Source organism: Electrona antarctica, assembly GCF_951216825.1.
Source record: "Electrona antarctica genome assembly, chromosome: 7".
NCBI lineage: Eukaryota > Metazoa > Chordata > Actinopteri > Myctophiformes > Myctophidae > Electrona > Electrona antarctica.
The window spans coordinates 20,690,440-20,706,263 of NC_136812.1; the positions used below are offsets into that span (position 1 = coordinate 20,690,440).

A 15,824-nucleotide genomic window follows, 5' to 3' on the forward strand; every position below is an offset into this window, starting at 1 on the left:
TTAAAAGTAATCTTACACATACAGTTATATAGATATGAATACATGTCTGTCCTTCAGGCGAGCAAAATAACGTTGGAGGGGCCGAGTGGAACTTGAATATTTCACCGTAACAATTTCTCCTGTGCTAAACGTTAAAGATGTACTGTACAGAGAAGTGTGCTAAACATTGGCCATAAGATCATGTCATCAGATCACAGAGGTTCTAAGGGAGATAATGATTGTCATTCCATTTCTAGAACAGGTGTACACTAGATGCATACTACCCCTCCATTCATTAACAATATGTGTACCAGCCACTGTTAACCTAACGTCTATTTTGTATGTACTGAAATTAATCTGATGTTGATGCCTCTAGTATAATTTAATCATCGGCACTTTTAGCTTTATTTTCAGCTTTTCTCATTGAAGAAAGGTTTGAATCCCTACTGCTGCACAGGCCAGTCCAATATTGTTTTAACACATGGTAGGAGTTACCATACAAACTTAAGTGCATGTCATTGTACATTTAAATATTATTTCCATGTCTAAGCTGGAAAGAGATGGTGGTTTACTTATATGTTATATACAGAAGACTTTAGAGCAAATTATGATTTACACACCATGCCGTTAATTGTGCTTAAAATACAAGCAGTAGTGACATTAATAATCAAAGTAATGGTGTGATGATGTTAATCTGAAAGAAATTGGTGTACCTAAAGTCATTCTTTAGACCCCTTTCTTCCCTCTTTATTTCAGCTGTCTTGAGCTCTGCCGCCTCTTGGGGTTTCCCTCTGACCTCTTCTTCCAATGCCCAGCCTCAATATAGGTTATCACGCTTATTCTTTTGTGTTAAAAAGAATCAAATCTGGACAACATACCATGCAACAAAACTATGTAATAAAACCACATTTGTCAACTAGATTTTATTTTTGGGAACACCAAAAATAGGTGCAAACATGCACATTCTCCACGAGCCAGTGTTCTAGCATGTGCAATGCAAATCTGAAAATAACATTTGATGCTGGAGAAAAAAGCTGAGTTGCCAAAATGTTCATTTTAAATGTGATCAAGTTGTGGAAAAAGGCATAGGCTATTTAAAAAGGATTTGATTTACATTCAAAAGCATTTATTTTGAATCCCCAATTTTCCTTTTGCCCAGATTTCCGATGCAAATTAATATGAAAGAATAAGGGCAGCATCTTGAATCTACTTTGCGTTTACCATATTTACATGGTCTTTTTTACTCTTATGTCATACAAGGGTGCTGGGAAACCCCAGGGAAGCCAGAGAAAGTACTTGGGGTCCAGCCAATGACCTAATGTACACCAAACCTCAGTTGCTTTTAAAAAAAAGCCATTAAGGTTGTCAGATACCTGCAAATATAATGCCTGGTGCAAGGTTTGATTGCAACAGAAAAATTAAAAGCTTACATTGGGTAATAATGTTCTGTCTGAAGAAAGAGTTCTATGTTGCACAGTTCAGCATGCTGAGGGAATGAAGCACTTAAAATGACAATGTTTATGCTGCCATACTTTTTGTCATTTGAATAATGCCTAGCAATCTTTTTTCTTTTATTTTAAGAGTATGGTTAGCAGAGGAGACATGGTGAAAAAAATGTCAGACTGAAGATCCACTGAAATGGTCAAGAAGGTTACTAGTCTTGCATTGTGATGTGTAGAGATTTCTTATGAAGACTGAAGGTGTAGTAGGAAGGGGAACACTTTATGCTGTCATGCAATATTTTAAAGATCTTACTTCACAAAGTTGTTGGATGGTGACAAATCTTTGACAAAGATTTATGAGAGAAACGATGTGCTATTTTAGTTTGTTTTCCTTTATGAACATAGGCGTTTTGTTTTATTTAAAGGATGTTGCAATCAGTTTTGTATTGTTAAACGAGTGTGAACATTGCTGTCCTGTTATTTGATTGTCTTTGTAGTGCTGCCTATAATTAAGGGGAAATATTAAATAGGATACTTTTAAACAGCATAATTTGTCTCCGGTTGTGCGTTATTTATTATTAAAATAAGTGTTGCATAGTTCTATCACTATGCTGATATAGCAATCCTTGCTATATAGTGTTTATTAAATTGTTCAGTAACAAGTCGTCTTCAAGTCCATAGCAGTCTCAGATGTTCTTCAGTTTTGTAGTAGACAATAGACTTTCATCAGTGCTTTGCGTGTGAGGGAATGTATTACCTGGAGTCTAAGAAACTGGTCCACAGAGACTTGGTAGCTTGTAACATCTTGGTCTCTGATTAGGTTGTGGCCAATTTCAGTGACTTTGGCCTGACAAAATCAGACTGCAAGGCCCTGGATAATCCCAAACTATACCAGTCAAATGGACTGCCCCTGAGGCCCTAAAGAAAGAGGTGACTTTAATTTTTTACACTGTCAGGGTAAAATGAACATTCATAATTTGACATTGTACACATGGCTGTTCCTTTACATAACAAAAAACATCGCATGGATGCAGCTGGGATGTATCCTCAGTGATGTATCCCAAGGTAATCAGGGTTTCGGGTCTCTCGAACATCATACCCCTCACTCAGGCGACCCAGCCGGGGTGATCAAGTCCCGACTTACGTCCCAGTAGCTACCCTCAATCAGTCTCATTAGGGCAAAACCAGGGCCACACAATACAATACATACAGATACATAACGTAGTACAAAGTTGTTGAATGAAGATTAATTAATGCAAATAGTTAGTGGACTGTTGGTAAAAGTGGAAAATGTAATTTCATCAAACCAAATTAACAATTAATGTAAGTATATATTGTATGCTATTCATGTGGATTTACTGAAATGTATGGCCCCTAATAAACATGTATTTATTTATGCAATCATGGGTGTGAATCTAAATACTGTTGTTTTTGTGGTTGTCATGTAGAAGTTCTCAACAAGGTCAGATGTCTGGAGCTATGGTGTTCCCCTCTGGGAGTTATTTTCTTATGGACAACACCCTACCCAAATATGGTAAGTAGTAAGTACTAATACTTTAGTTTGAATCATTTACTATACAAGGATTGTGTGCTTGCATGCACATGCATGCATGCATTGCTATATAGCCTACTGTATATAATTGTATACATAATACATTTTAAATGTCTTTAGCATTGCTTCCTGTCCACATACTACAAACCAACTTAGAGAAGCACTAGCTCTGGTCCATAGCGTTAAGGACTTGAGATTGATTGATTGAAAACTATTCACAGTTTGTAGAGTGGGTACAGTTCAAACAAAAGTACTGGTGAGGTCAATACAAAATCTGCTACGAGGATAAAAACATAAAAAGCACTAAGACTTGTTTACATCAGGGTCTGTTAATAAATATTTCAATCAATCAATCCTCCATTTTCAATTTACCAGAACATTTAAAGACTTAGGCCTACTTTGATTGATTGAAGTATTTATTAACAGTTTGCAGAATTACAATACATTTCAAGCACAACTCAATACAAAAACTGTTAACTGTGGACGACACACTGATAAAGCATTACACTTGTTTACAACACTTTTCAATTCATCAGAACATTTAGAGACGTACAAATATAAAAGTACTAAAGTACAAAAATATACACTTCTATAGGGTTGGTTAACTTTTTTACAGGGGCCAGTTTCGAAGTGCTCTTTGAAAGCGGTTTTGAAGGACTCTAGGGATTCACATTTTTTTTAAATTTTTATTGAGGCTGAAATTTCACATCTGTTCAATCGCAATATATAGTGCGTATAGAACCACTTAAAAAAACAATACAAACAGACATTACATTAAACAGACAAAAGGTTTCACATGTCTTAACGAAATTAATTTAACCCCTTGTTTGAGCTGAATATGGGAGACTGAATCCCCCGGGGAGGCGATCGCCGGCCCCGGTGGGCCCCGGTCAGCCCATCGGTCTCCCGTTCGCCGTGTTTGTTTGTTTGTTTTTTTCCAAAGGAAAAAGGAACACAACTACAAACTGAGCCTAGAATCAAGTACTTTAAAATCCTCCAGTGACCCTCATGAATAACGAATAGTCCCTTAGGGAGGAAATAGCATCTTCTTGGATTATTGTCATTGCTTGGATTATTGTCAAGTACTTTGTAATGTACTTGCTTTTTTACACAGAGCAGTATAGTAGCTTGGTGTGGAAATACAGTAGTGCGTCATGGCCGGAGTGGCTGCTGGAGTCAGACCAAAGACCAGACTAAATACTGTATGTCACGGATAATGCTGTTTGTTGTCAATATTGTTGTTGATAACAAAATAGGATCATGTTGCTCTGTTGGCCAACATCCAATAAAAACATCTGGCTTCAGCAATCAAGTCTCATAAACCTCACCCTAAGGGGCGGCAGTGGCTCAGGGGTAGAGTGACCGGATGGAAACCGCAAGGTTCCCAGTTCGAACCCGGGCTCCCATAGAGTTAGTGTCGAAGTGTCCTTGAGCAAGACTCTGAACCCTTAATTGCTCTCGATGTGCTGCGCAGGTTAGTGCCTTGCAAAAGAAGGTTTTAACAAACAGAGATTGCTGCAGTGATCTGTCTGCCCTTGTGTGCACACTTGTGTTTGAGAAACTGAGAGTGAGAAGAGGATCACAAGAATATTCTTTCTTCATCTCACAATATTTCACCTTGCCATTCCACACACACAAAAACCTTGAGTATTAATTTAACTCAGAAACTGTAAAAACACCACTAATTTTACTGTGCTCCCCTCCCCCATCACTGTCTCTAGCTCTCTCTACTTGTCTAACCATTGCTGATTGCTCTCTCTTTCTACCCCAGCCTTCCCCACCTGCCTCAGTAAGCTGACACTGCGCATTTACACGTTAGCTGCTTTTGTCTCTAATAGGATCAGGGGGACTTAAATTGTCATCTGATAAAACTAAGCAGCTTGATAACTGAACTGTTCCTTCTTAACCAATTTATACTCAATTAGGATAATGGAGAAACAACAGTAGAAGTACAAAAAATGTATTAACTAAATGAGGAGAGGATATACGCTATGATCACCTTCTAAGCCAGTTGGCAGTGAGAGTCTTTTACAGTCAAACTTTGACTAGAGGGTGGCACAGTCGGTAGCAGTCGATTCCTGCCAGGTACGCTGTGGGCGCTGGGGGGCGTGTTCTCTCCTCTGCGTCATCAGCGTCCATACCCTAGGTTGGTTGGCGAAAGGGCCTTTCTGTGTGGAGTTTGCATGTTCTTCCCTCACGAAACATGCAGTAATCTTGGTATCTGTACTGCCTCTCCCTGGTCAGCCGAGGCACCTGATGGAAGGGAAAGGAACTGGATGGAACAACGTGTTCCACTCCTTCCATGCGCTACATCCTACCAGGGAAAATCCCCCCTGTCAGGTGATAAGAAACGGCCTGCTCACTCCTCATACATTGAAGGAAGCATAAGCTCAGTTCGGGGCTCTCCCCAGGTTGGCAGAGGGAGTAGGCCAGTCAAGATTTGACCCAAAAGAAATTGCAATAGTAATCGTTCAAGGTTTTTTATGATCCTTAGGGTCATCCAAATAACATTAAAAATTGATGGATTGAAATGTTTTGGATCATGGTAAATTCAGGGGGTTAAAAGTTGGTATACAATTAAAAACCTTTCTAAATTTCTAATTTGAATTATGCTTTAAGTAGCATGTGCTGTGTCAAACTAGGGGTTATTCATGATTCTGAATCCATTGCAAGCATTAGTTTTGCACGAAAAACACTCCTTGGGGTAAAAACGGCCATAGCCATCATCACAAATGTGATGAGGTCTTCACATTTGGGCACATTTGGGCAAGTGGCTATGGCCTAATTTAGCCCAAGGAGTGTTTTTGGTGCCAAACTAATGCTTGGAATGGATTCAGAATCATGAATAACCCCTAGTTTGACACGTCACATGCTACTTAAAGCATAATTAAAATGATTTATTTTACTTTTAGGTTTTTAATGGTACCCCAACTTTCAACCCCTGAATTACCATGGTCCAATTTTTTATGTTATTTGGATGACCCTATTAAAGGATCATAAAAAACCTTGAACGATTACTATTGCAATTTCTTTCGGGTCACGCCCCTTTTTAGCTTAGATTGACTGGCCTAGAGAGTAGCACCCAGGAATGCAGTTTAGGCATTGGCACCGGGTGAAAAATGGGTTACGATGTCGTGGGATAAAGAAATGTTGGAGAAAAAAAAAACTTTGACTACAGTATAGGCCTATACATTACGTGATAATATTTTGCTCCGGTTTATGGGTCTCAAAGGGCACATTTGCATGCCACCCTGAGGCGAGTCTGACAGTTTTAAATGAGTCCTCAACCCATTCCAGTCCGGTCCTTACCTGAATACATTCATACAAACCCAAAAGAGATACAATTTGTCGCCAATATAATATTTCAAAATGTCACAGTCTTGCTGGGAAAATGGGAGTAGAGTAGATTTTGAACAATAAATAAATGCCTAAGCGTTGTGCATAGTTGAACCACAACACCCTCTGGTGGACAGATCTGTGGACAGTGACATGCATGTATGCAGACAAACAGGCAGACTGACAGCCTCAACCATAGTTCACCAGCAATAGCTGCATAATCTAACCCATGACCAGTTTAGACCTATAAAAGCAAAAATCTATTAAGGTATTAAATTAATCTGGTAAAAATTGCAGTACCTTTTCCTCCTAGAAATGAAGACCACGACTGAATCAAACTGCTGTCTTTAACACGATCTGTCATTCTTTCGCTTTATGTTTAGGCTTGTATTGAGGCCAGAGGAAATCTCTTTAGCATAATTAGATACATGCTTGATCTCTGTGTCGTTTACCTCACTAAGCCAGGATGAACCTTGGTCTATGGCCTTGACCGACTGTAAGCTCCCAGCTGACATTTCTGTGCCCCAACATAAAACTCTATGAACAACTGTATACTGTACATCGTGTTACAGTTAAAATTGGATTCTAATTCAAATAAATCAAGGATCATAACGGAAATGTCTATAATATAATATTTATTACATAATTCAGTCAAAGCTAGAGCGGGGTGAGCTAAGCTTACAGGTTTAAAGTTAAAAGGATCCATAACCATATTGAGTTCTGACGTATGATATTCTAGAGCTGCTATTTTCACCGAATGATTTCCTAATATGACATTACCACAACAGGGACGCTAGGGTTCGTGTTGTTGAAGTTTTTATCTTTAAAATTAAGATGAATAAAGTTTGCTCTTGTAGTTGTAACCCAATTTTCCAAGTTATTTTGTAAAGGATTACCTAAAAAACGTGTAGTCCAGAAAATACAAAACGTAACGTTAAAATGTATCAAGTTAAATATTACTGACGTTTTTGGCACAAATTATCATGGATGTTTTTAAAAACATTTAAGCTGTGAATGTTAAGTTTTGTGTGACCAATGACGGCACTTGAAACATTAAGGCAGCCTGTTGAGTCTTGCATTAGGTCCTAACTTGTGGCTATCTCTACATAGTTCGTGCTTTTCATGGTTGTATTGTCCTCACATGAATGATGGGGGGGATTAGTGAAAACTTTCAGTGGTGCTTTTGTCTCTAAAACAATAAATATATGAAAGAAAGATTTGTTGAGGCTTCATTAGCCTGGGCCTCCTCCTGTGGGTGTGAGTGGAAACCCACATTTAAAACAATTACTTGACCAGAAAACAACTGCCAATCATTCTTAAAGGGGAAGGATTCCAATTAATAAACCTCTGCTAATCCCTTCATTTTCCTTCCATTCCCCAGTCTTGTCTGCGTCTCTCTCTCTCTCTCTCTCTCTCTCTCTCTCTCTCTCTCTCTCTGTCTCTCTCTCTCGTCCCACTCCCTTCTTCCTCTTCTCCCTCCTGTCTCTCTGTGTGTGGCATGTGAACTTATGCTTGTAAAGTGTGTTTGCATTTGTCTGGGTTATTGTGCACTTATTATATAAAGGTTTTCTATGCAGATTGATCCATCATTGCATCAAGATATAATCTAAAGACATGCATAGTACGCAAAGCCACCTGAGCGGGTGCAAGCGGTGCACATAGAGGACCGGGGCGGGTGCACACGGGTTACTGTACCACAGCAGTCACAGAGCAATCTGCTGAGAGGAACAGGTGGAATACTGGCATCAGCAACAGCTCAACTCATTCATTCTGTAGAGGTAGGCTCCATTACTTATTGCCTTTTATTTAGTTTATTATACTTAATAGTGAAGGCAAATGATATGTCCTTCATGATGCTGCATGTGAAATGAAATAAAGTTTTGTCTCACGTCAGTTACTCAACCAGTCTATGAAGACATCGCAGGGCCTTATTGCTACCATGTTTATTATGTTGTTGTTGGACATTCTGTGGTACATTTTGCTGCACATAATTTCATTTGGATAATATTTAGTTTGTTTTCAATAGTAACATATTAACAATAGTAACTTATATCCGATATATTTAATGAGGAACTTAGACAACTTGTTGAATTTAAGTAAAAGCCCTTACACCACAGTGTGTCAGTATCATTGCCAAATGTATTGCTATCTAGTTCTTACATTATAATAAGCAGCTGGTTCATTAATTTGGTTTTACTTAATTGAAGAATGATCAACCATGTCTGTTTAATGAGTGTAATATACATTTAGCAGAGATGAAAATCCCTTATCTCAAAAATGTTTAGCAAATGTTTAACCATATGAACTCTAGCATCCCTATTCTGGGGCGAACATTCGGAAAGAATAGCAGATCTACATTCTCACAACACATCATGTTGTGACAGGTTATGATCTTGTAGATTGGCTATTTTCAGTGAAGCAACTTGGTGTAGAGAGAAAAGTGTAGATAGAGGCCTTGAACTCAGAAACGTGATTATTCTTAATGTTTGATAACCATAAAGAATACTAACAGTGATCTGTGTATTTTGAATTGTTGGTTCTCACTGATAACCTAAGCTATGAATTGTCATCATGCTTATCAATTGTGAAATTGCCATTGCCTTGGGTCGTTGAAAAGGGGAAAATTTTCCCTAGACTAGATTTACAACAAAGTCTCAAACTACTGTGAGATTTTCTGTTCCTGTATTACATTTTATTAACGTCAAAAACAACAAGTTGTCTCAAAACACTTTACATGTAGAGCAGAGACCCGACATTGTCCCACCCTAGGACAATGACAACTATGTGCTGAACACTAGTTTACAGAGGAATCAGCAGACTGCCATCTATGAAATTCTCTGACCTCCTCTTGTATCCCTTCTCCCTCACTTGAACACTTTCCCCTGCTTTAGGACAGGCCGGGTGCCCAGACGCTCTAATGCATTTATCACTGGATACCATGAACATGGTGGACGACAGCTGCCTCTCGCCCAGCAACTTCCACGAAATGGGGAAAGGCGGAGGGGCAGCTTCAGGGGGCCGCGTCCACAGCATTGATGTCATTCTGGGTTTCAGTAAAGACCAGGAAAGCCTGCTCAGTTCGGCCGGCGATCCGGGGCCCCATAAGGTGGGCTTGGGCATGGACAGCCTTGGAGAGCCTGGTAAGCAGCAGGAGCCCTCATCAAACGCCTCGTATGGTGGCCACCTTTCCTCTTTGAGAGACAGCAGCTCAGAGCAGCAGCCACCATATCATGGTATGTCATCGACCGCAGACTGTCAGTGGTGTTCAGAATGAATAAATACTTGATCACTAACCATGAATTCATCCAGGCACGTGCATTTGACATTAACACATGACAGCACTCGTTTGCCCCTCAAAAAGGATGTTACAGTGCATGCAGATCTCACAGGTGTGGTTATTATAACCTTTCATAACAATTCTTGACTTAAATTCTTAACTTAAAAGGCAGTAAATGATGCTGATGCTGAATGAAGTGATTAGTTTGGACTTGGAGCTTTTAAGATGGTGCACACCTTAATCATAAGATGATTGTACACATGCTCAGGCTGGGTGTTATCACCAGTCTCTAGCAAATACAATAGGCTACTGTTTCCATGATTAGAACCATAACCACTTAAATCCTATACTTTGTTGACTGAAGTCCACCAAGGAGTATTTGATTGATTGATTGATTGATTGATTGATTGATTGATTGATTGATTACTTTATTAACAGTTTGAGAGAAGAAAAAAGCATAGAATAATACAAATACAATTATAAAAGGATTGAACCCAAGAAAGCACTATGGCTTGTTTCCATTGGGATCCTGAATATTTAATTCATAGAATAATTCATTCATAGTCTATCCTTTGTCCCCTCATTTTGTCCCTCCAAATAAAATCTCTACGTTTTTCACCAAATGTTTGCCTATTCTGAACTGCCCAGAATAGGGACGTTCATGTGGTTAAACATCAGTTTATTGTGAACTGTGTTGGCTGAGATTGAGAGAAAAATAACAGAACAAGATAGTGTGAAATTCCCCCAAATAGTCTCTTCACTGCAACCTAGCCCGTAGCACTTGCCCTAGCATCGACGACCTTCCAGGCTTATGCAAAGGCTAAAAATGTAATTTAGATAGCATGTTATGTAGACATATGCCAGGTCATTATTGATCTGGCATCCTATAGTGTTTATAGTTTCAATGTATGCCGCATATTCTACTGTTAGACTGATGATAGGTTCTTATGATCCTAGATGACTATTTCTATGCAATTGATACTTTATCTTGTTCTTGCTTACTGTAAATCGCTCTGGATTAAGAGCATCTGCTAAATGCCTAAATTGTAAATTGTAACCTAGATTGATTGTGGTGTTAACTGTTGTCATTCTTCAATTCCATTCCATTCTCCACATCTAATTTATCATGTGTAATTTGTAGTTAGCACTGCAGAAGCCCTGTGACAAACCCATATTTACACACACACATAAAGTCATTCAGGAGGATCCAGTCACTGCATCCGAAAAGGACAATATGTGTTGTTGAGTCAACATAAATCACCACATATGTCAATTCTCTTTTGTAGATGTCTATGCTGTTAAGTCAGGCTTGTTCTCCCTGAATGGACACTACCTTGCGCATGGCGTCACTCATATCCCCCACACCCCACCCGACTCCCCCTGTATTGAGAACCGGTGCTGGCCAGTGAACAGTGGCAGCCTTCAGATCGGTGGATGTGACGGGCTGACAGGCAGAGAGCTGGTCACTGAACCAGGCTTGACCTCTGCCATTGTGAAAGCCTAGGCTTTGTCATAGTTGCTTAATGAGAGGTAGATAAATGAACCCCCAAAATCCTCCTCTGCCCTAGCTTCTGCTCATGTTTGGTAATTGAAAGACTTGCACCCCTCCTTCTCCTCCATGTGCACACATGGACGCATGGGCACACTCTGTCCCCAGTTACACTGAAGCATTAAGTGGAACATAAAGTTTTGGAGTCCTTGGCAATTGGCATCATCATCATGTGTTGACAACCGTTGACAAATATTGGATCCCAATGAGTCGACATACCCTCTCTATGAGGTGAAATGGCCTAAAATTAGAATAACTGAGTAATCTTACAAGTCGTTCTTTTTTATGCTGTTTATGCTACTAAGTAGCATTTTATCTTGTACTGTTATGAAATCCAAAGTCATGGCCAAAACTTGGCCAAACTGTAGTTTCCAATACTTTTTGTAATCCTCAAAAAGTATATCAAATGGTGCATTTGATGCCAGATGAGTGTAATTTGCCACAAACATGGGATATATATATATTTACATATACATATACAGTATATATATATGCGCATATAATATATTGTATATTTCATAGTACGTTTAGCTTGCCTTTCTGTGTGGCTGAGAACTTACCTGACACCATGTGATTTGCACAGACACAATAAAGGGCTACTAATTGAGTCTGATCATGACAGAGACACATACTGGTGTGATCTAATCATCATCTTTGTACTTAAATTAATTCAATTACTTGCTAGTTAGTTAGGCCATGGCTAATTCATCCAACGGGCTGACAGTGTTAAGGACTTTCCCTCAGGGTTTCTGTAGGCCTATTTCTTTGCTGCTGCACGTATTACACACACACATTAGCTTGTTAGCCTATAGGTAGATTAGGAATATGAGGAAGGCAAGGAGGGTTTATCAGGTTGGCATCTGTGCCTTCAGAGATTTAAAGTATATACACCTGCCGTGGAGCACAATATGGCCTGTCACAGTGTCTGCTAAAATAAAATGTTCACAACAATATAATACACTAGCAAGAAGCAAGAAAGGATTACTCTATTATATGCATTAAATACATTAAATGGATAACAATCATATTAAATAAAACTGTACTAAGATTATAGACATATTCTCAGAGCATGGTATTATTTTGAATACTCACTACAATGAGGTAAAGTATGTAATGTAACTTACAGTTTGAGTGACACAAATCATCTCCCTGAAGTCCTCTTTCTGAGGATTGCTTATATTTGCAGTTGCAAAATTATATTACAAACCTCTCAAAGTGAGAGTAGGGGTGTTTTCAATTTCAAGCTTCAAGCTTCAGGAGGCTATTGTTGCAGGTGTCAAACAAATGTGTGCTCTACTGGAAAGTGGCCGTTGCATTACTGTAGGTCAATGCAAGACTTCATGTCACCTTTGTGCTGCCTTTTGTTTATGTTCTAAAATGTGTTATTTCTCACAGATTTCATCGAGCCATACAATATTATGTTCAGGACAAAAAGCCAAACAAACACAACACATTGATCTCTCTCTCTCTTTCAATGTTGGACAGACGTGGGCCTATTCACAAACAAGTGTGATGGGGAACTAAGTGAACTGACAAAGAGTATAGACAGCGATGAAGGCAAGTCCCCAGAGCTATGCAAGGACGATCAGCCCAAGAAGAAGCACAGACGCAACCGAACCACCTTCACCACCTACCAGCTTCATGAGCTGGAGCGTGCCTTTGAGAAGTCCCACTACCCCGACGTGTATAGCCGCGAAGAGTTAGCTATGAAGGTTAACCTCCCAGAGGTCCGGGTTCAGGTAGGCTAGACCTTGGCATCAGAAAGCCATTTCCTAATGTGAGCCTAAGCACGTTATTGTATTCTATGTTGGATTCTCAATAGAGAGCTACAGGGGTCAGGGATGATGTATTTTTGTATGCCAAACCAATTGACTATGGGAGGGAGGTGAGGAGGGCGATCTTTCACTGCACGTACTCCTCCGGAGTAGGGTGGCACCTGTCAACAGGGAATGTTGAACGGGAGGAGTAGGATGGAGGTGCTAAGCTATGTTTATGTTAACCACACACCTTATAGTTTGGAAGTACTTTTCCAAAAGGTTTTAGGACTGCAAACTCGCTGGCACTCTTTTTCCAGGTAGAACAAGTGAACAACTACTTAAAACATCAGTTAGAAAGAAAACCCCTTTGAAATGAGAAAAGTGATATTGTGTCTTGATATTCTTCTAGCAAAGCATATTGGTGTAGTTAAGTAAGCAAGTGCCCAAAATGTCTAATTTTTTTATTGATTGATTGAATACTTTATTTCTGGGGATAGGCTTAGATTTAGACTTTTTACAGGGGCCAGTTCCGAATTGCAGCCACATGTAAGTTCTCTTTTAGAGCCGTTTTGAAGGAGAGTAAGGAGTCACACTTTTTTATGACTGTTGTTGGTAGATTTACATAAGTGAATGTATTAATTTCCCAGATTATGGCATACGGATGGACAACAGATTCCAAGCCACCGGCTTGGCTTTCTCACTATTCAGGTTGTGAGATTATTCAAGACAATTACGATAGCAAACCCTGTGATGCACAGTAAAGTAGCGGGAGGGCACAGCTTTAAAATAGGACAGTCCCTTTCGAGGGATAGGTTACCATATGACAAGCTTACCACTAATAACTTTGTTTTATTATCTAGGTGTGGTTCCAGAACCGCAGAGCTAAATGGCGTCGCCAAGAGAAGATGGATGCCAGCAGCATGAAGCTCCACGACTCCCCAATGCTTTCCTTCAACCGGCAACCACCTGTGCACACTAATGTAGGACAAATGGCCAACTCCCTTCCTTTGGATCCCTGGCTGACGTCTCCTCTGTCCAGTGCCACACCGGTCCACAGTATCCCTGGCTTCATGCAGGGACCGGCCCAGGGCCTCCAGCCCAGCTACCCCAGCCACAGCTTCCTAACCTCCTCTCCCCATCCTACCCATCCTCCTCATCCTCATCCTCACCCCTCCATGGCCCAGGGGATGCAGAGTATGGCTCCTCCTCCGTACCAGTGTTCAGCTCCTTTTCCTGAGAAATACCCTTTGGAGGATGTGAACCAACGCAGCTCCAGTATTGCTGCGCTGAGGATGAAAGCCAAGGAACACCTTCAGTCTATGGACAAGACATGGCACCCAATGTGACTATGCCATCCTGGCCACCCATGTGATTAACAATTGACAAAGGGAGATGTTCAAGGTGTGTTGCATCCTCATTCTATCGGACAACGTAGATGACATTACGAGAACGAGATTCCTGCTAATGCAACATGTCCTTGTTCTACAGCACATAAAGGACATGGAGGTTAAACAAACTGGAAAACAAAATGAACACTGGAGATGGGATACATGGTTTGTTTTTCTACAAACACTTTTTCACCGAAGACAGCAAGTAAACAGATCGAGTCAACAGCCTGGTTAAATTAATTGTGTTTCTGCTGAATAGCAATATTGTGGTCAACAGATAGTTGATGATGCCTTGGCTGCTATTTAAGGGATATTTCACTTTCACAAAAACCTTTGCTCATTTTATCGTCTACTCAGGCTGTGAGACAGTTTTTAAGTTGCTCGATTCAATATTTAGATATTCAATATTCATTTTAGCTTCATATACAAACCCATTGTAACTTCGAACTCAATTTGAACCATGATAGATTCATCGAAAACACCCGTCCTTTTTTTTCGTTTTTTTTGTCTCATCCGGCCTCCTCCTGGAGGAGGTTCTTTACCAAAATAATTAAATGAAAACAGTAATTGACAAAACACAGCCCCTCACGTATTAGAAGGACAATATCAGTCACCAGAAAGAAAAACGGGTGTTTTTGATGAATCTATCATGGTTCATCAAGGGTAGCTAGGTAGCTAAAATGAATATCAAATATCTAAATACTGAATCAAGCAACTTAAAAACTGTCTGGGGTGTTCACATAAGCCTGAGTAGACGATAAAATGAGCAAAAGCTTTTTTTGAAAGTGAAAAAATATCCCTTTAAAACACACATCATCATCTTATACCCCAGGAGCTACTATAAACTCCTGTGCTCCATTGATTGTGTTCCACTGATTAATGAAACTTTTCAATAGAGTTCAAACTTCAAATGATCATAATATCACAATACCCTAAAACAAGCATTCCTTTTGATCTAGTTTTGTTTTCTGTCCCCATTTTGAAGAAGTTTGCATTGCAATTTAAAAATGCCTGAATGCTGTGCTGACTTATGTAAAAAACAATTTTTTTTTAAGGTGAAATCTTGTTTTAATTGTTGTTAGGGTTTTCTCCTCTATCACCCAATGATGATCACACAATTAAGTGTACACTCATTACTCTTCCATTTTCTTCCTTAAGTTTGTGATCTTACTAATTAATCCAATTGTCCCACTTTCATGGGTCAGCTAATCAGTAGCTCCACATATTTTGTGATGAGGGGCACGTGACAGGAGCTTTTTTAATTAAATGAGGGATGAAGTGAGTCTCTGTAAATGAAATCTAGCTTATTGATTTAAAATTGTCATGTACAATTTGCTCATAATCTCCTGTTTTCATACTTGGGCTAGACTAGAGTACCCATTCTCTTTACTTAATTCACAGACACATGAGCTGTTACTTTAGATTTCATCCTGATTCAAGTTCTTAGCTGACGACCAGTAAACCTAGTTGCTGCCTATCATGGGTTTGACTGTGAATACACAACTGTAAACTGCACCGTTTTTGCGGATTATGGCTGAATTGAT

At 39.6% G+C, this 15,824-nt stretch overlaps 1 protein-coding gene across 1 annotated transcript; it reads left to right on the forward strand.

The window, feature by feature from the left end:
- Nucleotides 1-9,226: 9,226 nt before the first annotated feature.
- rx1 (retinal homeobox gene 1) lies at nt 9,227-14,238 on the forward strand (the record flags this gene model as incomplete). Its single annotated transcript, XM_079506413.1, has 3 exons — nt 9,227-9,542; nt 12,621-12,874; nt 13,753-14,238. The coding sequence occupies 3 exons, from the start codon at nt 9,227-9,229 to the stop codon at nt 14,236-14,238; spliced, it is 1,056 nt and encodes a 351-aa protein (XP_079362539.1).
- Nucleotides 14,239-15,824: the final 1,586 nt, after the last annotated feature.